General features: G+C 59.1%; 1 protein-coding gene across 1 annotated transcript in view; it reads right to left on the reverse strand.

Annotated features, from left to right (window-relative positions):
- LOC117870517 (immunoglobulin superfamily member 1-like) overlaps nt 1-21128 on the reverse strand; it is a 59791-nt gene extending 38663 nt beyond the window's left edge. The window contains exons 1-9 of the mRNA XM_034757714.1: nt 21093-21128; nt 18039-18171; nt 12575-12845; nt 11906-12101; nt 9500-9539; nt 9015-9050; nt 8070-8360; nt 3251-3541; nt 1504-1635 (exon numbers count right to left, since the gene is read on the reverse strand). Coding sequence (XP_034613605.1) covers nt 1504-1635; nt 3251-3541; nt 8070-8360; nt 9015-9050; nt 9500-9539; nt 11906-12101; nt 12575-12845; nt 18039-18171; nt 21093-21128 — 1426 coding nt within the window. The remainder of the gene's footprint in view (nt 1-1503; nt 1636-3250; nt 3542-8069; nt 8361-9014; nt 9051-9499; nt 9540-11905; nt 12102-12574; nt 12846-18038; nt 18172-21092) is intronic.
- Between the last annotated feature and the right edge of the window lie 3975 nt (nt 21129-25103).

Here is a 25103-nt window from a genome sequence, read left to right on the forward strand (position 1 = left end):
TGGGGAACTAGAGCGGGAAGGGAGGGTGGCCCCAGGGAGCTCCTGGGAATCCAACACTCTCAGCTGACACCGGCTACCTCTGGGGCCCTGTCATGGAGTGGGGGGAAGTCAGGGCTCAGCACCCCTCTTCCTGCGCTTCACCGTGACTCTCAGCCAGCCAGTAAAACAGAAGGTTTATTAGATGACAGGAACACAGTCCCAAGCAGAGCGTGTAGGTACAACCAGGATCTCTCAGTTAAGTCCTTCCTGGGGGGGGAGGGGGGGTTAGGGAGCTTAGACCCCAGCTTGGGGTTCCCTTCATTTTACCACCCAGCCCAAAACTGAAAGCCAGAACTCCTCCAGCAGCCCTCCCCCCAGCTCCTCCTCTCCTTTGTCCAGTCTCCTGGCCAAAAGGTGTCACTTCTCCCAACCCCCCTCCTGGCTCAGGTTACAGCTCAGGTATCTTCCTTCAAGGGAAGCCCCCCATCCCCAGTGTAACTCCCCTGCAACATTCCCAGGTCAAATCCACCCCGCTCCCTGTTGCGTCACAGGCCCTCTCCTTAGTCCCGCCCAGCAGCAGCTGTAAATCAGACCCTGCCCCATATGGGTGGAGCCCCCACAAGCCCCGTCCCTCCCCAGGGGTCCTGCCCCACCCTGGTACCCCCTTGGGTGTGCTACTCACAGATGGGGTCTTGCTGAGCCGGCATCTTTAATGCCCCCATAGGGCTGGTGCTAAAAGACAAAATCCCTTTGTAAATGTCATATCCCCCCACCAGTGGGGAGATTCCCCAACACACCGAGAGAGCCCCGCATCCTGCCTCCCACTGAACCCAGTTCCCTAAACCCTCCTTATCCCAACCACTAGACCGCACCCCACCCTGCTGTAACCATTAGACCCCACTCCCCTCCCTGAGTTGGGACAGAACCCAGGAGCCCTGTGACCCCGGCAGGCCGATCGGGAGGGGGAGGAGCCGGGTTCCTACCTGCTCGGTCTCGGTGCAGCTCCTTTTCCTGCAGAGGGACACAAACCAGAATCCCCCATGAGCCGATCGGGATCCCCCGGTCCCAGCGCCCGGCCACTCACCCCCACAGGGCAGCAGGGATGGGGGTATTGGGGGGTCCCCTCTGCTGCTGGTGCTGAGTCTGGATCCCGGCTGGGCTGGGCCGGACCAGCAGGGGGCAGCACAACACCAGAGCATGCGCCGGTGGGAGGGGCAGATTTCCTGTCCCCAGTCCTCCCTCGTTAGTGACTCCTTATAACGAACCTGATCCAGGCTGGTCAGCTTCTCTGTCACCCCAGGTACCGGAGAAGCCCAGTGCCGGCGGCTCTTTATACAGGGACACCTTGCTCAGCGCTGAGATGCGGACACCTCTGGGGTGGGACAGGTGCGTGTGTACAGGGATTACACACGCAACAGCGCCCTCTGCTGAGCCCCCCTGCTCCTTGGCTTTCCCAGCACAGTCCCCCATCCTGCCCTGCTTAGCAGCAGGTTTAACCCTTCCCTTGCTGGGCGGGGCACTCACTGGCTCGGGTTTTTCTAAAGCAGACGAAGGCCACGAGAAGGAGGAGGAGGAGGAGGAGGATGGCGGCTGCCGCGCTCACCCCGGCAATGATGGGGCTGGTCTGACCCAGATGTGCCGGTGATTCCGATCCGCCTGGGAAACAGCAGCAGCCGTGAGTGCCGGGAGCGCCTCATCTGTTCCCAGCCGGCACCCAAGGGGGTGGGACACCGCAGGGCGCAGGCAGCAGAAAATTCTATGGGGAGGATGTCGGGGGTCCCAGGGCATCAAGTGGGGTCAGAGCAACATTTGGGGGATTTGTAGCACTAGGGGATGCTGGGCTGCAGGGGGTGGGCGGCTCAGTAGGGGGCGCTCTCCCCCTCAGTCAGGGCTGGCCCCATTGCCCCAGTACAGCGCTAGGGGGGCGCTGTCTGATTCAGCCTGGCCAACATTTTTAAGGCATTTCACCCCCTACTACATGACCACACCGGCTCAGGCCAACGGGCCCATCTAGCCCGGTATCCCGCCTCCCATGCTGGCTGCTCCTGGCTGCTTCTTGTGGAGCTCCAGGTCACCGCCCGCCTCCCCCCCCATGGCCACTGATGGGCCCAGCTGCACCCATAGAAAGCCTCCGGCTGCCCCGTTAGCAGCGGGTTCGTGTCTGAGCGGGAGGCTTCTCTCCCCTCCCAAATCCGTCGGTGCGGGGGTGTCACTGCCCCTGAGAACAGCCTCTGTCCCTCCCCCTGGGCAACCACTGTGGGAAACTGCCCCATAATCTGTGACTCAATAGATTCCCCCCCAGCCCCAGTACCTGGCCCCACCCTGTCCGGCGCCGCTCCAGGCTGGGTCCGGTCAATTTCCCCTGCGGGAATAGAACCCGCGTCTGTCGGGGGAGGGGCTGAAACACCGACTCAGAGATCTCCCCCCACCCTCTGCGACCAGTGGTGGATCAGCCACTGGGCCTATGGAGCCCCAGCCACCGGGCGAGGAGGACGGGAGAAGCGGAGGGGGGTGGGGGGGCAGGGGAAGCCTTAACACTTCCGCTGCGGCCCCGGGACGGGAGGACTCTCACTACCTGCTGCAGTCTCAGGGCTGGGGGACTCTCACTCCCCGTTGTGCCCCAGGGCCGGGGCATGGGGACAGAGCTTCTCCGGTCTTGGGGCCACAGTGGGGAGGGGGGCAGAAAGTAGCAAATGAGTTGCAGGGCTGCAGTGGGGGGATGGACTAGAGCAGGACTGTGGGTGGAATAGGGGAGGGGTCCCAGGGAAGGGGCAGAAAGGGGTGGAGCCGTGGGTGGGGTCGCAGGCGGAGGAGGCAGAAGAGGAGAGGGACCACAGGTGGGAGGGGTGGGGAGGGATCCCCCTTGCTCTGGCCCAGGGCCCCAGGAAACCTTAATCCACCTCAGCCCATGATCGTTACTGTCAGTCCGGGGAGGGGGGTTTGTGTCTGGGGACGGTGCCGGCTGGGCAGCCCCTGGGCCCTAACTCCTCTATGCATCCCCAGTGTGGGGGCAGTTGGGGGAGTATCCCCTGGGAAAGGTCCCCCCCCATTCTGCAGCTCCCCCTGGGGGCAGGGATCCCCCCTCCCTGAGCCCTGAACCTCCAGGAGCTGCTGCTCCCCCCTGGCTGGGGAACCCCCCAGTGACACTGTCCCCACTCCCTGTCCAGGCCAGTCCTAGGGCTCTGGGCAGAGCCTGGCTGTGAGCATCCCATCAGGTGCCGACGTTCTGAGGGTCCGGCTGGGAGCGGAGATGCCGAGTTGGGCCCCTCACCTGCTACCACCAGCTGCACGGGGTCGCTGGGCTCTGAGGAGATGAAGGGCTCTGATTGGAGCCGGTAGCTGCAGCTGTAGCTCCCTCCGTGCTGCCGGCCCACGGTGGGGATGCGGAACTCGTCCCCGTCCCCAGCAGGGTCCATGTGTCGCGGCGGGTTCAGGTCTCCAGCCTTGTGCAGGAAGAACCTCACGTCCCGGCGCTGCCCCTGACACCGGATGGTGACGTCTGCCCCTGGGGCGGTGACCCCAGTGGGGCTCAGAGAGATGGAGGGTCTGGGTAAGCTGGGATCTGCGTACAGGAGACAGGCTGTGAGAGCCAGACCTGGTCACCCACCCAGTCCCGGCCTGCAGCTGCAGAGGAGAAGAGTGAGGGGGGATTTGATAGCAGCCTTCAACAACCAGAAGTGGGGGTCCAAAGAGGATGGAGCTGGGCTGTTCTCAGTGGGGGCAGATGACAGAACAAGGAGCAGTGGTCTCAAGTTGCAGTGGGGGAGGTCCAGGTTGGATATTAGGAAACACTATTTCACTAGGAGGGTGGTGAAGCACTGGAATGGGTTCCCTACGGAGGTGGTGGAATCTCCATCAATAGAGGTTTTTAAGGCCCAGCTTGACAAGCCCTGGCTGGGATGATTTACTTGGGGTTGGCCCTTCTTTGAGCAGGGGGTTGGACTAGAACCTCCTGAGATCTCTTCCAACCCTAATCTTCTGTGTTTCCCCAGCCAGCCCCAGACACAGGCAGATCCAAGGCCCCCCCAGCAGAGATTCTCTCCCAGATCCCAGAATCCCCCTGACTCTAGGAGGGGAGTAGAGTCTAGTGGGGCGAGCAGGGAGGATGGGGGCCGGGACTCCTGGGTTCTGTGCACAGCACCACCACTGACTTGTAGGGGACTGTGCAAGTCTCTACTATACACTGAGGTTTATAACCTTCAGCTCCGCCCATCACCCCCTAACTGATGTGTTGTCTGGGAAAGGCCCCCCCTGCTCTGCAGCTCCCCCTCGGGGCAGGGATCCCCCCTTCCTCTGCCCCAAATCTCCAGTGGCTGCTTCTCCCCCCTGGCTGGGGACCCCCCCAGTGACTCCGTCCCCAGCCAGGTGTCCCCTCTGCTGGACCCAGGGATCAGGGCAGAGCCTGGCTCTGAGCATCCTATCGGTGCAGAGACCCCGTGAGCGTCTAGCTGGGTGTGGGGCTGGGAGCCGGGACGCTGAGCCGGGCCCCTCACCTACTACAATGATCTCGATGGGGTCACTGAGATACGACCAGCGACTCTGATCCGTTCTGGGTTGATAGTCGCAGGTGTAGCTCCCTCCATCTTCCCGGCCGACACTGGCGATGGGAAATTCAGCCACGGTCCCATCAGGCACCGACCGCACCTGCTGGTTCGGGTCTCCAGCTTTACGCAGAAAGAACTCCATGGATCGTTGCCGACCCGCACAGCGGATGGTGACATTTCCCCCGAGGGCCACCACCCGGCTGGGGCTCACCCAGATGGTGGGTTTGAGAAATTCACGCCCTGCTTTCAACAAGAGACAGGCGTTAAACAGGGGGGAGACAGCCCCCCGCCCTCCTCCCCACCCCAATTCAGTCCATCCGTCATTCGGCCTCTCTAGGAGTCTGTCCCCTACCAGGGTTGGCACTGGCTGCCCATGGGGCTCGGGGGCAGGGGGTTCACCCAGACGTCGCTCAGGACCCAGGCTGCATGAGAGATCACCTGCCCCCCCCCCCCGGCCCCACCTGAGGCCAGCCAGGGAGCCTGACCAGTGCCCCCCTGCAGCTCTGCCCCTCACCCCAGGGTTGGAAATAGAGTCTATGACCGGCGGAAGTCACACAAGACCCACCTTTCCCCAGGCCTTGGGAACGGGGGGGGAGGGGAGGGCGACTTTGAGTGCAGGGGAGGGCGCTGTTGGGGGTGGATCTGGGGGCGGATCTGGGGGGTTCTCCCCACAGCTGCACTGACCGGGAATGTTTCAGTTACCCCGGAGCCCCAGCCACCAGGCAAGCAAGACGGGGGAAGCCCCAGCACCCCGACCCTGGTGCCCCACAGAAGCATGGGGCCGGGGGGGCAGGGGAAGCCTTAGCACCAGGACCTCCACTGCGGCCCCTGACGGGAAGAGCTCTTGCTACCCGCTGCACCCCGGGTCTGAGGTGCAGGGACAGAGCTTCTCCGGTCTTGGGGCCGCAGTGGGTGGAGGCAGAAAGTAGGAAATAAGTTGTGGGGCTGTAGTGGGGGGGACGGAATGGGGTGGGGCCATGGGTGGAATGGGGCAGTGCCCCGGGGAAGAGGCAGAAAGGGGTGGAGCCATAGGCAAGGCCGCAGGCGGAGGAGGTGGAACAGCAGAGGGACGCAGGTGGAAGGGGTGGGGAGGAATCCCCCTTGCTCTGGACCAGGGTCCCAGGAAACCTTAATCCACCTCTGCCCGTGACTCAGCATCGATCGTTACTGTCAGTCCCGGGGAGGGGGGTCTGTGGCTGAGGATGGTGCCGGCTCCGCAGCCCCTGGGCCCTGACTCCTCTGTGAGTCCCCAGAGCAGGGGCAGCCGGGGGACCATCCCCTGGGAAAGGCCCCAGCTCTGCAGTTCCCCCCAGGGGCAGATCCAGGGGCCCCCCCAGCAGAGATTCTCTCCCAGATCCCAGAGTCCCCCTGATGGAGAATCCGGGCCCTGTGAACTGGGCTCCCAGCCCCACAGACACAGAGCCGCAGCTGATAGTTCTTGGGGTCCTCACATGCTGTCGTGGTCCCTGCCTCATTCCACCCACCCCAAGTACAGAGCGACTCACAGGCTGGTTGGTGGTGCCCGGCACTGCAGGGCCTGAGTCCCACACAGCCTGGCTGGGGAACCCCCCAGTGACTCCGTCCCCGCTCCCCGGCTGGGCGTCCCCTCTGCGGGGTCAGGGCTCTGGGCAAAGCCTGGCTCTGAGTGTCCCATTGGCCCCGAGCCCCCGTGAGGGTCTGGCTGCGGGTGGGGCTGGGAACGGGGACGCCAAGCCGGGCCCCTCACCTCTCGCCACCAGCTCCACGGGGTCGCTGGGGTATGACCCGGCGAACGGCTCTGATCTGCTGTGATAGGAGCAGCTGTAGTTCCCGCCGTCCTCCCGGCGCACGTTGCTGATGGGAAACACAGCCTCAATGTCATCCGAATCCACAGGTGGGAAATGGCGTCGCTCTTTATTCAGCACGAACCGCATGCCCCGGCTCTGCCCCCGACACCGGACGGTCACGGCTCCCCCAAGGGCGACCCCCTCGCTGGGGCTGAGGGAGATGGAGGGTTTGGGGTAGCTGAGCTCTGCAGTGGGAGGGAGACAGGCCATGAGACATAGGCCCCGTCACTCAGCAGAGGGGCAGAGATCCAGGGCACCAAAGAACCACGGGGACGAGTGTGACGAAGTGGGGGGTTTCTTGTTTTCCGTGGAGTTTCAATGGTTTGCATGAGGAGGGGGTGGGATTCAGTTTCCCTGGGGGTTACTGGTTTAACGAGGTGAGGGGAGAGGGAGTTTGTTTTGCAGAGGACCAGAGAGAGGACTTGGGGACCCAGCCGATGGCCGGGAGGATGGATACTCCAGCGACCGGTGACCTGGCAACCTGGTGACCCGGAGGCCCAGCTGAGAAGACACAGCCGGTTCTGGCCATTGGGCAGACAATGGGCTGCAGAGTGAGGACCCAGTGACCTAACCAACCGATTCCAGCCAGAGGACAGAAGCGAGGAGAGGAGGCCCCGGTTTACCACACTGTTTACCTGGAGAGAAGACAATGGACAGAGGCAGTGCTTGGGCCCAGTGATCTCAGATGCCCAGCTGGGAGCAGGGTGTGACGAACTGGGACTGTTCTTGCTGGGGTGTGGGAATGCTGACAGGGGAGTGTGACTAGGATGGTCTGCATTGGGGGATGGGAGTCGGCCCGAGGGAACATACCTGAGCTTGTAACATGAGAACCCAGGAGGGGGTTGGAGGTCAGGTGACTCCGGGGCCCGGGAAACTGAACAAAGGCTGTGGGAGGGGTCGCTGAAGGGAGAGTGCTGGAAGCAGGCTGGAGAGATGGCTGGGAGGCAGAGATGGCTCTGACCCCCCAAGGGGGGTGGGCTGGCATGCCCTGGGACCCCAAGCTGGACCTAACTGAGGGGGGCCCTGTTGTCTGTGCCTGCAAGACCTATCTTGGACTGTATTCCTGTCATCCAAATAAACCTTCTGCTTTACTGGCTGGCTGAGAGTCATAGTGAATCGCAGGAAGCCGGGGGTGCAGGGCCCTGAGTCCCCCAATACTCTGTGACACAGGGGGGCTCTGGGCTGGAGAGGGGGAGCAGGCAGAACCCACCTGGATGCAGGGAGACTGGGGTGTGCTGGGCTGAGGGACGCTAGGCCTGAGGCCCTGAGAGTTTCCTGTGCTGTGTTCAACTCTCAATAAACCCTCCTGTTTTACGCTGGCTGAGAGTCACTCCGGTCTAGAGAACAGGGTGGCATCAATCCCTTCGGGGGTGGAGGCCCCGGGGGTCCAGAGCGAGTGGACTCCCTGAGGGGGCCTACGGCGAGAAACAGGTGTGCTAGGGCTCCAAGAGGTGCAGCTCCAGGAGGTGGAGAGGCCTGACCCCGAAAAAGAGTGGACCCCCGAGAAGGGCTGTCTCACTGAAAGGGGCACCCCCCACGGACCGCACGGGGCCAAGCGTAGGCACAATCTGTGAGTCTGTGACGAGATATCCCCCCTCCACCCAACCCTCACTGGTTGGGCTGGACATCCCATCTGCTGGGCACCAGGGCTCACAGAGACCCCCTGGGGGTCTGGCTGAGTGTGGGGCTGGGAGCCAAGATGCCAGACTGAGCTCTTCACCTGCTACAATGATCTGCACAGGGTCGCTGGGCTCCGAGTAGGCAGCTGGTCCTGTTCTGTCGCTATAACGACAGGTGTAGTTTCCGCTCTGTTCCCGTCTGGCGCTGGTGATGGGAAATTCAGCCTCAGAGCCAGCAGGGTCTGTGTAATTCAGATAGTTCCCATCTTCATCCTTGTAGAGGAGGAACCTCAGGCCCAGGCGCTGATGCCGACACCGGATGGTGACATTTCCCCCCATGGGGATCACCCCACCGGGACTGACGGAGATGGAGGGTTTGGGGAGGGACCCCTCTGGATTCACAAACAAACAGGCAGTAAGTGGGGGTGACACAAATTGTGTCCATCTGATTCAACCCTCTGCCCATCTGTCGCTCCAGCATTTTTTCCCCGCCCGTCCCTGGGGTGCAGGCTCGGCCCCGCGGCTCACAGCCAGGGTGAGACACAGGACAGGGAGAGGAGATTTCCAATCTCAGATTCCTTTAGTTATCCAGGGTCAATTCAGCCCTGCCCCTGCTGCAGTCAGGGATGACTCCAAATTGACCCCAAAGAGATGTGATCAGAACCTGTCCCTGCCCCCAGTGCACTCAGGGGCGACTCTGGATTGTGCCTGGGGAACTGAGATCAGAACCCAACCCTGCCCCCATCACAGTCAGGCGGTGAATTGGGATCTACCCTGGGGGGTTCCTGGTCCAAATTTGGCTCATTTGAGCAAGTGGATCCCAGGACAGGACCCCCAAGAAAACATGTTTACAAAATCCCCCAGTTGTTCTAATAGGTTCCCATCCCTGTAATGAGTGGGGCGAGGTCTCAGTCCCTACCTCTGGGTGTGGGAGGGAGCACATGTCTGACAGGATCATTCCTCTGGGGGATTGGCGCCCCTCACCCACATCCCTTCTCCTTAATGCGGAAATTCCCCCAGCTGCCCCATTCCCCACAGATACTCACGTCCCGACTCCCGGCTCCGCCCGGCCAGCCAGAAGCCTGGAGAGGAGACGGCTCATTAGAGAGCAGATCCCAGAGCAACTGGATCCTACACCCTGGTCTCAGATCCTCCCCCTCCCCCCGCACATGGACACACACCCTGGTCTCAGATCTCCCACACACACAATTGGCTGTCTCCAATACTCACTTAGGAGGAGGACGGTGAGAGCAGACGCCATGACGGGGCAGTGGGGGGCCCCTCAGCGCTGCCACCAACACCCCAGTGCCCAGCTCCACCGAGCCTGAGGCCCGAGTGTGAGCGGAATGAGGAACTGCGCTGGGGGCTGCAGCCCCAGGAAGCCCATGATGCGCTCAGCCCCTTTCTTCATATGGTTTCTCTGCAATTTCCAGACCAAATCTACTGCGGTCAGAGCAATACCAGCTCCCTGCAATGCCGAGCAAACCACATCCCCTCCTGCAGCTGCCTGGTCCCCTCCCCTGACCATCACCTCCCAGCCCCACATGGGAGCTGCCCAGTTCAGGGACCAGCTGGGAACAGGGGGAATCTCAGGAGGCGTCAAGAGGTGCCCAGGCTCAGGCTGCCCTGACCTTTTCCAACAGGCCCGTCTAGCCTCCCTGGAGCAGCAGCTCAGAGCAGAGGAGGGCTCCCACCACACACACACACAGTGCCCCCCACAGAGCGACCCTCTCCCATGGAGCAGGGCAGAGATTCCTTCCTGACCCGGCTGGGCCCAGTGCCCACCATGGAGCATGAGGGTGGAGGGGCCTGGACAACCTCCTTCTCAGGTAGTGTCGCTGCAGACACTATTCTTAGCCAAGTGATGTGGCAGAGAGACAGAAGACGGGGGTGGGGATTGTGGTTTCTAGCCCCCATGAGTGGGGGAGGGAGGGATAAATGTAGATCCTGAGTTGTTAAAGGAGCAGCGGATAAATCCGTGAAAGGGGAAGTCTGCCCAGAGCCAGCGCTCACTTCCTGTTTCTGCTACTGCCAGTGAAATTGCGTAAACCTGATGCCCGGCACCTACCCTGTAATATACCCCAGCTCTGGCAGGGGAATGGGGTCTAGTGATTGGGGGGCAGGGGAGCTGGGAGCCAGGACTCCTAGGTTCTCTCCCTGGCTCTGGTTGGGGGGTGGAGTCTGGTGCTTAGAGAAAAGGACACAGATTATAGCCAGCCCCCTAGAAGTGAAAGGCCCCATGTCCCATCCCCGGGGCAGTGGATCTGCGCAGCTAAGGGCTCTGGGCAGAGCTCACAGGAGTCGACGCCTGAGCCGAGTTTCCCTCTCTGACCTCAGGATGCTGCGAAAGGGACATGAGGGGAGGGGGGTGTGATGGGTTCTGTCACCGAGTGTGGGGGGGACACAAGGCCCTGCACCCCCGGCTTCCTGCGATTCACCATGACTCTCAGCCAGCCAGTAAAGCAGAAGGTTTATTTAGACGACAGGAACACAATCCAAGACAGGTCTTGCAGGCACAGACAACAGGACCCCCTCAGTTAGGTCCATCTTGGGGTCCCGGGGCACCACAGCCCCATTGGGGGGCAGAGCCCCGTCTGGGTTCCCTCCATTACCAGCCAGCTCCTGAAACTCTCCCTCCCTCCAGCATCTCTCACCCAGCCTCCCCCAGCTCCTCCCCCAGCCTTTGTCCAGATTCCTGGGCAGAGGTGTCACCTGGCCCCAGCCCGCTCCTGGGTTCTCCCATTATGTGCTCCTGTATTTCCCCTCAAGGTCAGTCTCCCATCCCACAATGCAGACCGTCCTAGCCACACTCCCCACTCAGCATTCAAAGACCACATTAAGAACAGTCCCAGTTCGTCACATCTCTCCCCCCTTTGAGACCGAACTGAGCGGGGTCACTTCAGCCAGTGACCTGGGGAAGTTCGAACCTACCCCCCATTCCTGTGGATGCCCCAGCATCCCTCCCATTCCTTGGTGAGAATTACACCAGGCCCTTCCAGTTTCACGCCCCCCCTTAGGTCAGGTGTGCTCGATGGCACTCGTAGTTCACCTGTGGGAAGGTTTATGCGGCCCGTGCCCTTTTCCCACCCCAATACCCCTGGGGTTCCAACTGGGCTGGGGTCTTCTCCCAGCGTTCCAGTCTGGAGGTCTGTGATTCGGGCTCTCTTGGTTCAGAGCCCCCTTTTGACCTTGGGCACCCTCTGGAAAGGCTCCTCTATGATGGGCCAGGGTCCTAAAGCCGTTTTCCCCTTGTCCCGGGCCTTCCTCCCGCTCTGACAGGGGTCACAGGATCGGCAGTACTGTCGGACAGTAACAAAGACCCCAGGCCAGTAAAAGCTCCGTAGCAGCCTCTGCTGGGTACACCAGGTTCCCTGGTGCCCTGCGAGGGGAATGTCATGGGACCTGTACAGCAGCTGGCGGCGATACTTCTGGGGTACCACCAGCTGCCTCCTGATCCCCCCCGACTCCATTTTCCCTGGGGAAGCCCATTCTCGGTACAGGAACCCCTTCTCCCACAGGAACCTTTTCCGGCCACCTCCCTCCATGGTCTGTACCAATCTGAGGTTGGCCAGGTCCTTTATCTTCCGCAAGGAGGCATCTTTCTGTAACTCGGCCTGGAACTCAGCAGCTGGGACAGGGATGGCCACCTGCTCTCTCTCGCCGGCTGGGTCTGAAGCCGCAGCCTCCCTGAGCCGTGTCCCTGGGCGTTCCCTCCCGACCAGGTTAGGTTCAAATGCCTCGGGCAAGGTACCCTCTCCGTTGTCAGGGCGCAGTGCCCCTCGCCAGCTCTGGCTATGGGTCACGACCAGGGCACCCTAGGGGTTGCTTGGCCAGTCCTCCAGGTCCCCCCCGCCATTAGCTCCTCAGTGGGCAAATGGTGGTGCACCCCCACGTTCTTGGGGCCTTCCTTGGCCCCCCACTTCAGATGTACCCTCACCACAGGCACCTTGAATGGAGTCCCACCCACCCCCGTCAGGGTTAGATATGTGTTGGGCACCACCTGATCTGGAGCTACCACCTCAGGCTGGGCCGGCATCACCTCAGCGCCCGTGTCCCAGTATCCATTGACCTTCCTCCCATCCACCTCCAGGCAAACAAGGCACTCGCTCCGCAGGGACCGCCCCACGTCCACCCTGTAAACGGAGAACCTGGTGTCTGGAGCATCCAGCCCCCCAGAGAAGCTGGCCTGGGGCCATCCTCCCTCCTGAGCCATTGGGAAGCTGTCAGCCCCCCTGGCCTGGGCCGTCTTTCCCTCGTCCGGCTGGGTCTCTACCCAGTCAACCCTCTGTGGGTTGGGTCTGCTCAGTCTGTCCCTGAGCTTGGGGCACTGGGTCCGTATGTGGCCTCTCTGGCCACAGTAATAGCAGCCCATGTCCCGTGGGTCCCTCGAGCTGGTCGGTTGGTCCTGATGCTGGGTGTTCCCCTTGGGAGGGGATTCTCCATGTTTCCCCTTTGGGAGGTCCCAGAGTCACTCTCTTCCTGCATTGTGGCGGGCTTGTTCCTTTGGGACTCCTCCCTGTCATCCCCTGCCCGACTGTTCACAAACTCATCGGCCAGCTGGCCTGCATGCTGTGGGTTCTCTGGTTTTTGGTCCATCAACCATCACCTCAGGTCGGATGGGCACTGCTCATACACGTGCTCCAGTACGAATAGGTCAAGCAGGTCTTCTTTAGTTTGGGCCCCAGCTGTCCACTTGCGGGCATACCCCTGCGTCCGGTTGGCCAGTTGTAGGTATGTGACCTCACGGGTTTTACACTGACTCCGGAACCTTTTCCGATAGATCTCAGGGGTCAGCCCAAACTCGCGGAGCAGGGCATTTTTGAACAGTTCGTAGTCCCCTGTCTCCGCCCCTTTCAGTTGGCTATACACCTCCACGGCTGCGGAGTCCAGTGAGGGAATGAGAAACTGGAGCCTGTCTGCAGGGTCAACCCGGTGCAGCTCACAGGTATTCTCAAAGGCCATCAGGAAGGTATCCATGTATGACGAAGTGGGGGGGTTTCTTGTTTTCTGTGGAGTTTCAATGGCAGCCGGTTCTGGCCAGGACAATGGGCTGCAGAGTGAGGACCCAGTGACCTAACCAGCCGGTTCCAGCCAGAGGACAGAAGAGGGGAGAGGAGGCCCTGGTTTATGACCCTGTTTCCCTGAAGAGAAGATAATGGAAGGGGCGGGGCCTGGGGCCGGTAATCTCAGAGGCCCAGCTGGGAAGCAGGAGGGCTCTGGGCTGGAGAGGGGGAGCAGGCAGAGCCGACCAGGATGCAGAGAGACTGGGGTGTGCTGGGCTGAGGGAGGCCAGGCCTGAGGCCCTGAGAGCTTCCTGTGCTGTGTTCAACTCTCAATAAACCCTCCTGTTTCATGCTGGCTGAGAGTCACTCCGGTCTAGAGAACAGGGTGGCATCAATCCCTTCGGGGGTGGAGGCCCCGGGGGTCCAGAGCGAGTGGACTCCCCGAGGGGGCCCATGGCGAGAAACAGACGTGCTAAGGCTCCGAGAGGTGCAGCTCCAGGAGGTGGAGGGGCCTGAACCCGAGCGAGAGTGGACCCCCGAGAAGGGCTGTCTCACTAACAGGGGCACCCCCCACGGACTGCATGGGGCCAAGAGTGGGCACGATCTGTGAGTCCGTGACACCATGTCCTCCCCCTCCTTACGCTGGGCCAGGAAGCACTTATCAAAGCTCTTTGCAGTCTTGGGTCCCCCCTCGCTCACCGCAGCCGGGGCCCCACTGCTCCTCAGCCTGGCCAGTTCCAGCTCATGCTGACATTGGTCCTGCTCATGCTGACGTCGTTTCTCCTTCTCTTCCCGCTCCTGCTTCAGTTCTTGCTTCCTTAACTCGAGCTCTTTCAGTCTCAGCTCCCTGTCATATTCCAGCCGCATCCGTTCCAGGGACGGGGAGCTCTGCCAGCACAATCCCCTGCTGGCCACCGGGGTCAGGGTGCCCTCAGTGTTCGCTGGGCTTCCTCCAACCCCTCCCCTAGGTATAGGTAGGCAGGGTCTCGGGATATCCTTGGCAGCAGTCTGACCCCTCCCAGCCAGGTCAGGCCCTGGGGCCCGCGCTGCATCCGCCGGGCGGCTTCCCTCAGGGACAGGGCTCGGTTCATCCAAGCGATCCCTCTCCTCCAGCTGGGCAATGAGCTGTTCTTTGGTGGACCTCCCAATGCGCAGCCCCCTCTGCCTGCACAGCTCCACCAGGTCGCTCTTGAGGCGTTTAGCATCCATCCTCCTGCTGGCCACACGCCGGCCTGTGCTCTCCGCTTTCCACCGTTCCAGGGGGACCCCTAGCGTGCCAGCCCTTCTTCAGGTCACCACCTCTCTGCCAGGGTCGAGCTGCAGACTCCTCCGCCCCTGGGACTGCTCACTGCAATCCCCCGGGGGATCCTGTTACTGCAACAGTCCTTCTCTCTGGTCACACACTCCCAGGGGTTAATCGCCCCCTGAACCGTCTCTCTCTGACTCTTCAGCATGCCTGGTCCCCGTCGATCCCCCTTCGTTTTACTGCTCCCCAGTTACTTACTGCAGGAAGCACCATCCACGGGGTGCAGTACATCCCACCTTTGCCACCAGTTGTCACAGAGTGTGGGGGGGACACAAGACCCTGCACCCCCGGCTTCCTGCGATTCACCATGACTCTCAGCCAGCCAGTAAAGCAGCAGGTTTATTTAGATGACTGGAACACAGTCCAAGACAGGTCTTGCAGGCACAGACAACAGGATCCCCCCCCAGTTAGGTCCATCTTGGGGTCCCAGGGGCACCACAGCCCCATTGGGGGGCAGAGCCCCGTCTGGGTTCCCTCCATTACCAGCCAGCTCCTGAAACTCTCCCCCTCCAGCGTCTCTCACCCAGCCTCCCTTGGCTCCTCCCCCAGCCTTTGTTCAGTTTCCTGGGCAGAGGTGTCACCTGGCTCCAACCCCCCTCCTGCGTTCTCACGTTACATGCTCCTGTATCTCCCCTCAAGGCCAGTCTCCCATCCCCCAATGCAGACCATCCTAGCCACACTCCCCACTCAGCATTCAAAGACCACAGTAAGAACAGTCCCAGTTCGTCACAGGTTGGATCACAGAAACCCCTTGGGGGCTACCAACTGATGTGCCAAGACTACTTCTGCCCCTGCTTTCTTGCCCTGGCAGCTTGGGACTTCAGTGCCCTGCCTGTTTTGAACCAGACCTGCTAGCCTGCTGCAAACACAGACCGAGGTCTGAACCACATCCCCTAACAGCTGTAGGCTTAAACTGAAAGCAGCTTAAGAAGTGTTCCTGTCTTTAACACTTAGATGCCCAACTCCCAATGGGATCCAAACCCCAAATAAATCCGTTTTACCCTGTATAAAGCTTATACAGGGTAAACTCATAAATTGTTCGCCCTCTATAACACTGATAGAGAGATATGCACAGCTGTTTGCCCTCCCTGCCCCCGGTATTAATACATACTCTGGGTTAATTAATAAGTAAAAAGTGATTTTATTAAATACAGAAAGTAGGATTTAAGTGATTCCAAGTAGTGACAGACCGAACAAAGTGAATTACCAGGCAAAATAAAATAAAAACAGTCTAAGCATAGCACAGTAATGAAACTGAATACAAATAAAATCTCTCCCTCAGAGATGTTTCTTTCACAGATTGGACACCTTCCTAGTCTGGGCACAATCCTTTCCCCTGATACAGCCCTTGTTCCAGTTCAGGTGGTAGCTAGGGGATTTCTCATGATGGCAGCCCCCTTTGTTCTGTTCCACCCACTTATATAGCTTTTGCATAAGGCGGGAATCCTTTGTCCCTCTCTGGGTTCCCACCCCGTCCTTCTCAATGGAAAAGCACCAGGTTAAAGATGGATTCCAGTTCAGGTGACATGATCACATGTCACTGTAAGACTTCATTACTCACTTGCTGGCACACAGGTATACAGGAAGACTTACAAATAAAACAGAGCCATCTACAGTCAATTGTCCTGGTTAATGGAAGTCATTAAGATTCCAAACCACCATTAATGGCCCACACTTTGCATAATTATAATAGAACCTCAGAGTTATATTTCATATTTCTAGTTTCAGATACAAGAGTGATACATTTATACGAATAGGATGATCACACTCAGTAGATTATAAGCTTTGTAATGTTACCTTACAAGAGAACTTTTGCATGAAGCATATTCCAGTTACATTATATTCACACTCATTAGCATATTTTTATAAAATCATATAGAGTGCAATGTCACAGGGGGAGCCAACCAGCCCCCCAGAAAGGGGAGAGGACTATGAAGTTGCATTCCATATGTTTTATGGAAATATGCTAATGAGTGTAAATATAATGTAATTGGAATGTGCTTTATGCAAAAGGGTTTTTGTAAGGTATCATTACAAAGTTTATAATCTCCTGAGTTTGTTCAGCCTATTTGTATGAATATATCATTCTTGTATCTAAAACTAGGACTATGTAGCATAACTTTGAGGTTTTACTGTAATTATGCAAAGTGTGGGCCATTAATGGTGGTTTAGAATCTTGATGGCTTCCATTGACGAGAACAATTGGTTGTAAATGGCTCTGTTTACTTGTAAGCCTTCCTTTGTACCTGTGCCAGATAGTGGGTAATGAAGTCTCGCAGGACATGTGAACATGTCACATGATACTGGAATCCATCTGAAACCTGGTGCTTTTCCGTTTAGAAGGAGGGGTGGGAACCCAGAGAGAGACAAAGGATTCCCACCTTGTGCCAGAGCTATAAAAGGGGGTGGAACAGAACAAAGGGGGCTGCCAGTTATGAGGAATCTGCAAGTTACCACCTGAGCTGGAACTAACAAGGGCTGTACCAGGAGAAGGGATTGGGCCCAGACTAGGAAGGAGTCTAGTCTGTGAAAGAAGTTTATTGGAACATCTCTGAGGGTGAGAGTTACCTGTATTCAGTTTCTTAATGTATTAACTTACTTTGTTCTGTCTGTTATTACTTGGAATCACTTAAATCCTACTTTTTATACTTAATAAACTCAGTTTTCTTTATTAATTAACCCAGAGTAAGTGATTAATACCTGGGGGAGCAAACAGCTGTGCATATCTCTCTATCTATCATTGTTATAGAGGGCAGACAATTTATGAGTTTACCCTGTATAAGCTTATACAGAGTAAAATGGATTTATTTGGAGTTTGGATCCCATTGGGAGCTGGGTGTCTGGGTGCTGGAGATAGGTGACCTGCTGAGCAGGTTTTGGTTAAAATCTGCAGCTTTGGGGGCATGGACCAGACCTGGGTCTGTGTTTGCACCTGGCTGGCATGTCTGGCTCAACAAGGCAGGGTTCTGGAATCCCAAGCTGGCAGGAAAAACGGGCTCAGAGGCAAATTCAGCACATCAGGTGACAGTCCCAAGGGGGTCTCTGTGACCGAACCCGTCACAGGGACAAGATCACCGGGACAGAGCTCAAGAGAAACTGCCCCCCCCCCCAGCAGATGGCCCAGCTCTGGCTCCCCAGCTCCCTCACAGCCAGCACCATCTGCCCTTCCCCCCTCAGACACCCCAACAATCCTATCCCCCCCAGCTCTGACCTTTTGGGGGGAGCCTGTCTGCCCTCAAACTCCTGTCCCCCATCCCAGCCCCCTCAAACCTCCTCCCAACACCCTCAACCTACTTCCCCCAAACTCCCAGTGCCCCCAATCCAGCTCCCCCCAAACACCCACCATGAGGGGTCCCAGAAGCACCGGTGGCTAAATCACTCTGTGCCCTGTTGTGTTTATGGAGATGCAATAAAGGCCCCAAGGTGAGAACATGCCCCAGCTCCTGCCCCACACTGAACAGGGTTAAACACGGGCCGGGGGCGGGGTCCAGAGCCCATAGCCTGCTCAGCCCCACGGCAAACCCCCCATTGACCCCTGGGACCGGCTGTTACAGACACAGCAGAGCAGGAACCAGGGGAGCCGTGGCAGGCGCCGTGTGAAACGAGGGGTTTGTTCCAGCCCCGGCCCCGTTCGCTGGAGCGAGTCTCTAGCTGGAAATCCCCCGGGTTTGGGCATCTCCCCGCTGGCCCCGGAGACACTACCGACTGTCGCGGGGGGGGGGGCAGAGGAGCCAGCGGAGCTGGGCTGGAGCCGACATCACCGCGGCTGCTGTTAAAGTCCGACCCCATTTCCTCCCGGGTTGTGGGTTCAGCCAGGGGAGGGGCGATGGCATCGGGATCCCTCTCTCCAGCTGCTCTGCTCAGGATGTCTCCGCAGAGCAGGGTCCGGAAAGCCTGGTGGGCCCAGGAGACAGGGGGTGACAGCCACGAGGGTGAAGCAAGTTGTCAGGGTTCCCTCCCCACTCTGAACTCTAGGGTACAGATGTGGAGACTGCATGAAAGACCCCCTAAGCTTCTATTCCACCAGCTTAGGTTAAAAACTTCCCCAAGGCACAAATTCCTTTCCTTGTCCTTGGACAGTATTGCTGCCAACACCAAGTGATTTAAACAAACATTCAGGGAGGGGCCACTTGGATCCCTACCTCCCCCCAAATATCCCCCCAAGTCCCTTCACCCCCTTTCCTGGGGAAGCTTGAGAATAATATACCATCTGATAGGTTAACAAAATGAGCACAGACCAAATCCCTGGTTTTCAGGGCACTGAAAAATTAATCAGGATTCCCCTCTAGGCTCAACTACAAAGTTACAAAAACAGGAATAAACCTCCCTCTTAGCATAGAGAAAATTCACAAGCTAAAACAAAAGATAATCTAATGCATTTCCTTGCTATTACTTACAATTTCTGGATTGTAAATTTGTAGATGTATCAATTCAAGATCTTTTTAGAGCTGGGTTACCTGTTTGGTCTCTCTCTTTGTCCCGAGAGGGAAACAACAAAGAGAGCACAAACAAAACCTCCCCCTGCCCCCAGATTTGAAAGTATCTTCTTTTCCCATTGGTCCTTCTGGTCAGCTGCCAACTAGGTTACTTGAACTGATTAGCCCTTATAGGTAAGGGAATTCTGTACCTCTGGCCAGTAGGAATTTTATGTTACTGCTGTGACGAAGTGAGAGAGTTTCTTGGATTTCCTCGTCTCTTATGGGGGATTTTCTTGGTTTTCCTTGGGCTTGGGGCCGGCCATATCAGATGCCCAGCTGGGAAGCAGGGGGGCTTGGAGCTGGAGAGGGGGAGCAGGCCGGGCCCACCTGGATGCAGGGGAGACTGGGATGTGCTGGGATGAGGGAGGCCAGGCTTGAGGCCCTGAGAGTTTCCTGTGTCGTGTTCAAATGATCAATAAACCCTCCTGTATTACGCTGACTGAGAGTCACTCCAGTCTAGAGAACAGGGTGGCATCAAGCCCTTCGGGGGGGTGGAGGCCCCAGGGGTCCAGAGCGAGTGGACTCCCTGAGGGGGCCCACGGCGAGAGACAGACGTGCTAAGGCTCAGAGAGGTGCGGTTCCAGGAGGTGGAGGGGCTTAACCCCTGTAAGAGAGTGGACCCCCGGGAGAAGGGCTGTCGCACTGAAAGGGGCACCCCCCACGGACCGCACGGGGCCAAGAGTGGGCACGATCTGTGAGTCCGTGACAACTGCATACATAAGGGTTGTTACCCTTCCCTTTATATTTGTGACAAGAGTGTCTTTCTTTAAGGCGCCCAAAGGGTGGTGGGTGGCACAGGTCATCCCCGCAATATTCTGTCCACCAATGAGGCCTCGTTTCCGACACCCTAATTTTGGGTCATGGATTTCTGCTCCCCCACTTCTCCCGTGTCCCATGCGGGCCCCAGCCGGTCCGTGGGGTCTGTCCGGCGGCCGCTCGGGTTGGACTAATCCTGTCTTTCTGTCTCGCCAACTTTCCCCCAACGTTCATTTGTCCAGGTTCTTGTGACGCTGTCTGAACTTCTCACTCACTTTCATCAGCTGAACCCCCCCACGAGGAGACATTTGGAGGCTCCGGTATCACAGCCCCCACGGGGCAGGGAGATTTGGGGGGCAGGGGAGCTGGAAGCTCTGAGGGTTTGTGCAATAGAAATACAGGATGGGGGGAGGTCTAGGGAGAAAGGGGGGAGAGAAAAGGGGCTGGGGGACCCGCTGCAGAGAGAGGAGGAGGACAGACACCTGGGGACAGTAAGTGCCGTTATTCCAGTGCCAAGGCCAGATGCAGCACCCCACACAGGGGGCCGGGGGCTCTGTCTTGGGGGGCTGCGATTCTGTGGGATGGGAGGGGCCCGACTCTGGGCTGGGCAATGAGCCCTGGTGGTCCTGGGGGATTTAATGATCCAACCGGCGGTTGGGAAAGCGCTAGGGCCAAATGCACCCTGCCCAGTGAGATCCTGGACGCCATAATTGGGCAATGAGGCGGGGGGGGGCCCTCAGCGCTGCCACAAATGCCCTGGTGCCCAGCTCCACCCAGCCCGGAATGAGGCACTGAGCCAGGGGTTGCAGCTATAGGAAGCCAGCGATGTCTCATCTCTTCCTGTGTCTCTTACACATTGTCTCTAATCTGCAGGCCAAATCTACCTCAACCAAATCAAGCAGTGGTCCCTGCAACACTCAGGAAACCTTGGGACGGTCAGCCTGGCCAGGCGTCATGCCACTCGCAGCTTGTGGGGAGGAGGGGACAGCTCACCCTCAATGTACCCTGCAGCCTTGGGGATGCAGTGGGCTGAAAGCCAGAAGACCACAAGGTCTGGTCTTCAATCTTTGACTGACCACTGTTTCCATGCAGATTCCCCCTCTCCTTTCTTATATTCTGGGTTCAAACCCAGCTGGTGACCCACAGAGGTAAACTTAGTACATGATCATGCAATTAAAGGAAGTGTGGCACATGGCCAAGTGGGCAGAGTCAAGGTTGTTCAGGAAACCTTAACTGTGGCAATTGCTGAGTCTGGAAGGTTTGATGTTGCACCTTTCTTTCTCAGCCTGCAAACCTGCCCACATGCAACACGAGCCGTGGCACCGTGTGAGGAGCGGGCGCGATGGGGAACGTCTGGGTTTGCTGCCCCTTGTGCCATAGCTGAGCGATGATGGCGGCTTTACACTGTAACGTCTGGTTCTAAGGGGCTTTTCTCAGCATGTGAATTAAATCAACCAGGTTCAAAAGAAAATCAGAGAAAGAGAAATTCCATCCTGGCCTCCCAATGGGTCACCAACTGAGAGAGATCATCGATATTAGCCATCAAAACAATAGAAAAAACCCCACTGATTTCCGCCTCACCTGTGTGCTCTGAATGTCACGGAACTGCTCCGGCATCCCCCGCTGGCCACTCACTCTGGATCCCGCAGTATTTTAAGATACCCCAGTAGCTTAAACCACCCCTTTCCCAGTATCTCACCGAAGACAGCCGTCTGAGAGACAGCTTAGCGCTCTCTGGAGGTAGGGGTATGACGCATGCAGAGACTTCTGCCCAGCGCCGGGGCTCTACATGGAATCACGGGACAAATGCACTGGTCCATACAGAACCAAGCAACCCTGCCCGCGTTTCCCTGCTCCAGCTCACCCGTCCTTGAGGGACCATCTGCGCCCAGGGGGTAGACAGCTAGGGCCCCTCCACCACTGGTTTATCTCAGAGTCCGGGGCGATTCCATTGCAATGGGTGGACACTTTAGGTCGACTACCCTCTTTTGTTAGCCCTTTGACACCCGCCTCGGGCATTAAAGCCCTGCCTGGATGCCTGGTGTGACGGAGGCACCGATCTTAGTTGGGGGGGGACTGTGCAGTGCCTGCCATGATGGGGACACTTACATTGTCCCGGTGGTGGCCCTTGCACTAACACTGGGAGTGTGGTACTAACAGGGTGTGAGGGAGGAAGAGCCCGGGGAGACACAAGCTGCCAATCACCAGACACACCCCCTTGGGGGTATCACACTTTCTTTATTGAGGCCCGGTCCCTGGTCCGTATAACCGGGGCAGTGCCGTATAAATACAGGAGGTGCCGGGCAGCGGTGAAGCCCAGCGCTCGCGGTTCCAGAGGGGGGCGACGTGTGGTACCATCCCTCAGCCCTCTCCCGCCAGCAGCTCCCCTGCCCACCTGGGGGGCAGGGCTTGACCAACCACCCCGGGGACCGGGTGGGCTCCCCCAGGGCTCCCCCCGCTCCGACTCATCTGCTCTCCCTTTGCCAGGGCGATGGGGGACCCACCCTGAAATCCGGGGCGGCCATAGGCTGGGTTGGGGGCAGAGCGGAGAGCTGGTGGGAGGGACTGAGATAGCCCGGGGTGGAGAGGATGTTGGGGGGCAAGCTTACAGTATTTGGGGGGGGCTAATGGGGGAGGGGGAACAGAGAGGACTGGGTTGGACAGGACGGAAGGGTGGTTGGTAGGCTGGGGCTGGGGGGCTCGAAGGGAGAGGGTGGGATAGACCGGGGGGGATGGAGTGGGGGGTGAATTCCAGCAGAGGGGGCTCCATGGAGTGTGGGGGGGGCCTATTCCTTCCCCCAGTCGCCTGCAGGCCCATGACGGCCTGTGAGGGGAGAGAGAACCCCATTAGCCACACCCCTGAGACGCCCCCCCCCCCCTTCCAGGACAGATGGGGTCTCAGCTCCGTTCCTCCCGCCCTGGAACCCACCCAAACCCCAGCCCTCCCCCTGAGCGTGGGGAGATGCAGGAGAGCACCAACCGTGAAACAGACTGGAGGGAGGGGGCAACTTCACCCCAAATACCCCCCGGGAGCTGGGCTGTAGCGGGAAATCGAGGTGGTGGTGCTGGGGAGGTGGGTGTAGGCACCTGTCAGGACTCCTGGGTCTCTCCCCGGCTCTGGGTGGGAAGTGGGGGCTAGTGGTTAGAGTGCGGGGAGGGGGGCTGGGAGCCAGGAGTCTCCAGCATGGCCTCGTCCCCACCTCCCATGCCAGGACCAACTCACTGGCCTCAGCCTTGCAGGTGTCTCTCCTCCCAGCAGGCCTGGGCTACAAAGAGCAGCGCCAGCAGCAGGACGGCAGCCCCCAGGCCCAGGCGCAGCGCATTGATCTGGCTGTAATCACTGTCCCCAGAACGCGAGCCTGGGGGGCGGGAAGGAGACAATGGAGAAAACACACGGTTAGAGATCGGCCGTCACCGCTAACGGCCTATGGGGAGAAGGGGGAGAAAATCCACCCACACTGCTCCCGCCCCCGCCGAGAGGGGAGAGAACCCAGGAGTCCTGATCCCCACCCCGGGCTCTAACCGCTAGACCCCACGCTCCTCCCAGAGCTCAGCATACTCACCCCTCCATCCATCCCCCCCATAATCCTCCATCCATCCCTTCGCCTACACACCCCTCCGTCCATCCACACCATCCTCACCCCTCCGTCCATCTCCCCAGCCCTCTATCCATCCATCCTTCCACCTACCCACCCCTCCATCCATCCATCCCTCTGCGTACACACCCCTCCGTCCATCCTCCCCCAACCCTCCCTCCGTCCATCCCTTCGCCTACACACCCCTCCGTCCATCCTCACCATCCTCACCCCTCCGTCCATCTCCCCAGCCCTCCATCCATCCATCCTTCCACCTACCCACCCCTCCATCCATCCATCCCTCTGCGTACACACCCCTCCGTCCATCCTCCCCCAACCCTCCCTCCATCCATCCCTCCGCATACACACTCCTCCATCCCCATACACACCCCTCCATCCCCATACACAGCCCTCCGTCCATCTCCCCCAGCCCTCCCTCCGTCCATCCCTCCCCATACATGGCCCTCTGTCCATCCATCCCTCCGTGTACACACCCCTCTATCCCTTCATCCATCCCCATACACTCCCCTCCATCCATCTCTTCGCCTACACACCCCTCCGTCCATCCTTACCTCTCCATCCATCCCCCCAGCCCTCCGTCCATTCATCCCTCCACCTACCCACCCCTCCATCCATCCATCCCCCCATCCATCCATCCCTCTGCGTACACACCCCTCCGTCCATCCTCCCGCAACCCTCCCTCCATCCATCCCTCTGAGTACACCCCCTCCATCCATCTCCCGCCCCATCCCTCCATCTATCCATTCCGCCGCATACACATCCTTCCAGCCATCCCCCCAACCCTCCATCCATCCCTCTGTGTAAACACCCCTCCATCCCCATACACACCCCTCTATCCATCCCCACATCCCCTCCATCCATTCATCCCTCCACCTACACACCCCTCCGTCCATCCATCCCTCCGCGTACACACCCCTTGTGACGAAGTGGGGGGTTTTCTTGTTTTCCGTGGGGTTTCAATGGTTTGCATGCAGAGGAGGTGGGACTCAGTTTCCCTGGGTGTTACTGGTTTAACGAGGTGAGGGGAGAGGGAGTGTGTTTTGCAGAGGGCCGGAGAGAGGACGTGGGGACCCAGCCGATGGCCGGGAGGATGGATACCCCAGCGACCGGTGACCTGGCGACCTGGTGACCCAGAGGCCCAGCTGAGGAGACGCAGCCGGTTCTGGCCAGTGGGAGGACAATGGGCTGCAGAGTGAGGACCCAGTGACCTAACCAGACGGTTCCAGCCAGAGGACAGAAGAGAGGAGAGGAGGCCCCGGTTTACAACCCTGTTTACCTGGAGAGAAGACAATGGACAGAGGTGGGGCCTGGGGCCGGGGATCTCAGATGCCCAGCTGGGAAGCAGGGGGGCTCTGGGCTGGAGAGGGGAAGCAAGCGGAGCTCACCTGGATGCAGGGGAGACTGGGATGTGCTGGGCTGAGGGAGGCCAGGCCTGAGGGTCAGAGAGTTTCCTGTGCTGTGTTCAACTCTCAATAAACCCTCCTGTTTCTTGCTGGCTGAGAGTCACTCCGGTCTAGAGAACAGGGTGGCATCAACCCCTTCGGGGGTGGAGGCCCCAGGGGTCCAGAGCGAGTGGACTCCCTGAGGGGGCCCATGGCAGAGACAGACGTGCTAAGGCTCAGAGAGGTGCGGATCCAGGAGGTGGAGGGGCCTGACCCCGAGAGAGAGTGGACCCCCGAGAAGGGCTGTCACACTGAAAGGGGCACCCCCCACGGACTGCACAGGGCCAAGAGTGGGCACAATCTGTGAGTCCGTGACACTCCTCCATCCCCATACACACCCCTCCATCCCCATACACATCCCTCCGTCCATCTCCCCCAGCCCTCCCTCCGTCCATCCCTCCCCATACACACCCCTCCGTCCATCCCCCGCAACCTTCCATCCCTCCCTCCATGTGCACACCCCTCCATATACACACCCTTCTATCTCTCTATCCCCATGCATACCCCTCCGTCCATCCATCCATCCCTCCCTCCATCCATCCCTCCGCGTACAC

The sequence above is a fragment of the Trachemys scripta genome, unplaced genomic scaffold, assembly GCF_013100865.1.
Source record: "Trachemys scripta elegans isolate TJP31775 unplaced genomic scaffold, CAS_Tse_1.0 scaffold_30, whole genome shotgun sequence".
NCBI lineage: Eukaryota > Metazoa > Chordata > Testudines > Emydidae > Trachemys > Trachemys scripta.